General features: G+C 44.7%; 1 protein-coding gene across 1 annotated transcript in view; it reads left to right on the forward strand.

Moving 5' to 3' along the window:
• LOC105503051 (keratin, type I cuticular Ha3-II) overlaps positions 1-4,215 on the forward strand; it is a 6,392-nt gene extending 2,177 nt beyond the window's left edge. Inside the window, exons 3-7 of the mRNA XM_011929781.1 lie at positions 1,084-1,240; positions 2,153-2,314; positions 2,406-2,531; positions 2,709-2,929; positions 3,756-4,215. Coding sequence (XP_011785171.1) covers positions 1,084-1,240; positions 2,153-2,314; positions 2,406-2,531; positions 2,709-2,929; positions 3,756-3,873 — 784 coding nt within the window. The 3' untranslated portion in view covers positions 3,874-4,215. The remainder of the gene's footprint in view (positions 1-1,083; positions 1,241-2,152; positions 2,315-2,405; positions 2,532-2,708; positions 2,930-3,755) is intronic.
• Positions 4,216-4,844: the final 629 nt, after the last annotated feature.

The raw sequence follows: 4,844 nt of genomic DNA on the forward strand, positions 1-4,844 counted from the left end.
AGATGGAATCTCCCTCTCTCATCCAGGCTGGAGTGCAGTGATGCAATCTTGGCTCACTGCAACCTCCGCGTCCCGGGTTCAAGCGATTCTCCTGCCTCAGCCTTCCTAGTAGCTGGGATTACAGGCATGTGTCACCAGGCCTAGCCAATTTTTGTATTTTTAGTGGAGACGGGGTTTTACCATGTTAGCCAGGCTGGTCTTGAACTCCTGACCTCAAGTGATCCACCCACCTCAGCCTCCCAAAGTGCTGGGATTACAGGCATGAGCCGCTGTGCGCAGCCCTGTGCTTTAAGTTTGATTGTAAGACAACATCCGTTCTTATTCCTTTTCAACCCAATGTCTGGACTAAGTTTAAAAGTGATTTTCACATTGATCTCTTTGTATACGTTAGTCACTGTCAACCCACTAAAAAGAAGTTATTAAACCACAAAAACAGGAGGCAAAATCCATTTCCTTTCAGAGAATCAATCAATACTTTTAGGTATGACCATTATTACAATCATGAGAATCCTTTGCATTTTCCTGGAATCTTACAGTTTACAATATAATTTTACCTATATCATCTTCAGTCCAACCCTGTGAAGTGTTAGTTTTGTCTTCATTTTACAGTTGAGGAAATCAAGGCTCAGAGAGATTAAAGTATCTATCTACAGTCATTCAATGACAAGACTGGCTCTAACTGACTCTGAATTCAGTGTTTCTTCCACAACACTAAATTGCTTCTTGGAGAGGCTGGAAAGGATGGCAGGACAACCTGGAGCAGGCTTACGAAGGGCGCTGATTCACTTGAGATGGCAAAAACAGCAAGGCTTAGTTGATAGCAACTTGTAAATGAGATTTTTAGAACAAACGTAGTTCATGTTAGACTAAACTATCCACAGGCATCCCACCAATACCTTTTATGTGTGTCTCAGTGACAAAATAGATCTTCTCACTCAGTACAGGAGTATTTTCTCCCTTAATTTTTTAAAATTCAAAATATTTCAAAATATAATAAAATTGACTAAGTCAGCCAAGTAAAGCTTGAGAAACAAAGACTTTTTTTTTTTTTTGACCTCTTTTGACCTCTGGCTGTGTGTGCAGGTACCAGACGGAGCTGTCCCTGCGGCAGCTGGTGGAGTCTGACATCAACAGCCTGCGCAGGATTCTGGATGAGCTGACCCTGTGCAGGTCTGACCTGGAGGCCCAGGTGGAGTCCCTGAAGGAGGAGTTGCTGTCCCTCAAGCAGAACCATGAGCAGGTAAGAGTCCTAGCCCCCAATATTCCAATACTGAGAGCTCTGTGATCCCCCTGAATAGGATAAGGTAGGTCTTGATTTGCTAAGCATCCTAGACCTAACAACATTTTGCTGGTTGCTCAAAACGTACTTTGGGACTTGTTGGGGAATGAGTGACAGCTTCCCTTTTTTACATAAAGGAGTGTGGTAAGCTGACCTATTGTCCTTTGGGACCCAGATATGTATGGCTGAAAGATCACACAAATATCTTTAAACTACTGTCTACTGTTTGATGCTATCTATTAGCTTCTGAAGAGGTGCCATGTTAAAGATCGAGGCTGGAAGGAGATAGAAAATATTCTTATACTCTGTTTCATCTAGATAAATAGAACTCAAGCTGGATGAACGGATGGATGGATGAATGGATGGATGGATGAACTGAGCGATGGGAAAAACGGAAGAAATGAAATAATTCAAATAATGGTTGATTCAGATCTCATGGCTGAATGCAATACAGGAAATCAGATGCATGTCTCAAACATTAGATGTTTTGATGATGAAAACATGTGTCATACTCTAGTAGTATCCCATGAAATAAATAGGAGGAACGAAACCTGGTTTCTCTCTATTTAAGTAGCAACAATTGTAAGCCAATTATCATGCCAGGCTTATCACTGAGCAAAGGGGAAATAAGAAAGAAATGATAGAATCTTGGATTGGGTAGAAATATTAGCAATCATTTAATGAAGCAGCCTTATTATACAGATGAGGGAAGGGATTCAGAGAAGAGGCCAGAATCTCCAGAGGTGGCAGCTGGGCTTCAACTCATGTTTCCTAAGTTGCAATGCAATCCACTTCCCATTATATTGAACTGCCTCAAAGAGGTTATTGATAGACTTCTTTCTGTGAGTTTATTTCTTCCCTTTTCTCCATTAGGAAGTCAACACCTTGCGCTGCCAGCTTGGAGACCGCCTCAACGTAGAGGTGGACGCTGCTCCTGCTGTGGACCTGAACCAGGTCCTGAACGAGACCAGGAGTCAGTATGAGGCCCTGGTGGAAACCAACCGCAGGGAAGTGGAGCAATGGTTCGCCACGCAGGTGGGCATCTAAGCACGTGGCCACTCAGGACCCGAGGTGCCCCAGGGCCCTGGAGGCAGGGTCTGATCCTTTCTCCCTTTGGGTGTTTCAGACCGAGGAGCTGAACAAGCAGGTGGTATCCAGTGCAGAGCAGCTGCAGTCCTACCAGGCGGAGATCATCGAGCTGAGACGCACGGTCAATGCCCTGGAGATCGAGCTGCAGGCCCAGCACAACCTGGTGTGTATTGTTCTGACCTGCTGGTGAGCGATGGGAAATTGGGAGGCAGAGTCCTGGGGACACCCTTGGGGACACACACTCTCCTTAGCTCCTTGGAACTTGTGAGTATTTTTGGAACTCCATGGAGGAACCCTATAAGGAGCAGCTCTCTGACATTCCTGATCTTCCCCACCACAGCGAAACTCTCTGGAAAACACACTGACGGAGAGCGAGGCCCGCTATAGCTCCCAGCTATCCCAGGTACAGAGCCTGATCACCAACGTGGAGTCACAGCTGGCGGAGATCCGCTGTGACCTGGAGCGGCAGAACCAGGAGTACCAGGTGCTGCTGGACGTGCGTGCACGGCTGGAGTGTGAGATCAACACGTACCGGAGCCTCCTGGAGAGCGAGGACTGCAAGTGAGTACCTGGTGGGCGGCACCCCTGCAAGGCACAGTCACTATTCTACTGTAGGATAAAACAGGGACTTTGGAGATCAAGTTTCAGATGCCAACCTGTCTGTAGAGAAAGAGATTTATATTACACCTGTGGGAAGTATAGGATATTTATTGCTGACATTACCCAGGCTAAATATATTTTCTTTTACAAAAGATAGACATGGGACTTGACTGCTTCTTCCAGCAGAGATTTTTTGGATGCTGATGGGCAAATAAATCTTTCTATCTTCAGGACTGTGTTGTCACCACAAAAAGGAAAACAAAACTGTAACAATGATCACTTTCTCTGATTTAAATGGAACTTTCAAATCCTCCGTTTCATTAATTTTTGTTAGAATCATCTGAGGCAGGCAGAGTGGGACTCATTATCACCATCTTATAGATGAGCATTTGAGTGTCAATAGGGATGATGATCAATCACTAACAGAATATGGCAATTGCCAGTGAACATAATATTTTTATGAACACAATCTTGTGGAATTTCCATAATCCTATGTGGTTGGTACTACCAGTCCTACCTTACAGGTGGGAAAGCTGAGGCTTAGAAGGAGGAAGTGACTTTCTTGTGTGTCCAGGGTCATAGAAGGAAGGCTGGCATTCCACCTTACATGTTCTTTGCTCATTTCTGCCATTGTATCAGAACTCTGTAGAAGAAGTGATCCAAACAAGGCATGGCTTCCTAGGACATCAGAGAACGATTTCTGCTTGTTTCTTTGTCTCTTTGGGTTGAGCCTCCCTTGTTTGAATCACCCTTCTCATGCTGACAGTATAATGCTTCTGCATCCCAGGCTGCCCTCCAACCCCTGCGCCACCACCAATGCATATGAAAAGTCCACTGGATCCTGCGTCACCAATGCTTGTGGTCCTCGTTCCCGCTGTGGGCCCTGCAACACCTTTGGGTGCTAGATACTCTGGGGCCAGCAGGAGTATAGCATGAAGACAGAACTACCATCGATGGGCCAGTTCCACATCTCTGACAAACATCAGCCAGCAGACCCCACCCCGAGGACTCACCACAAATTATGGTCTGGAAGGAGAACAAATGCTCAGCGTTTGGGTCTGACTCTGAACCTAGGCCCACTTGATCCTTCTCAACCCAAGCCCTTCTCCTGTACTCAGTTTGGGTTCTGATGGTCAGAGGTTGGAGCTGTGACAGTGGCATACGAGGTGTTTTGTTCTCTCTGCTGCTTCTACCTTTATTGCAGTTCCCCAAATCGCCTAATAAACTTTCCTCTTGCAAAGCAGACATGATTCTCATTTGTATTCATTATTTTCAAAGTGTTGACTCTCTATGTGCTTCTTATAAAGCCACTTGAAAGCAGAAGGTGGACTTTATAGGTTAATCATCTCCTAAAAGGTCTTCGTCACCTTCATTAACATTCATTAAGCACAGTGAGTCCCAGCATCCACTTAGGCCAGCATAAAACAGTGGGATCACTAGGACAAGAGGCCTCATCTGAATATGATAAACATATTTCTCATGGGACCTTACTCAGTAAAATGCAACGGATAGCATCTCTAGACAGTTCCACTCTTTCTTTCAAGTCCCTACCAGAGGATGACAGAAGTTAATATTTACTGAACACCTACCAAATACCAGGAATTGTGCTACTAATTTTTTCTCTTCCTCACAGTGAGGAAGGATCAATGGCAGGACTGAACCCAGAGTTCACTCTCTGCTTGTCAGTTACACATAAGGTGTAACTATGAGAGGATAAAACTGATTTCAAACAAGCTTATACATCCTCCTGGGGAGACACAATACTATTAGTGCTCAAAGCATCTTTGAAACTCTCCTTTGTGAAATACTGAATAACTCAATACTAAAAAGCACCACCTTGCCATCTTCCATATTTGAGCAATACCCAACCTATTTT

Source organism: Colobus angolensis, unplaced genomic scaffold (assembly GCF_000951035.1).
Source record: "Colobus angolensis palliatus isolate OR3802 unplaced genomic scaffold, Cang.pa_1.0 Scaffold83, whole genome shotgun sequence".
In the NCBI taxonomy this organism is placed as follows: domain Eukaryota; kingdom Metazoa; phylum Chordata; class Mammalia; order Primates; family Cercopithecidae; genus Colobus; species Colobus angolensis.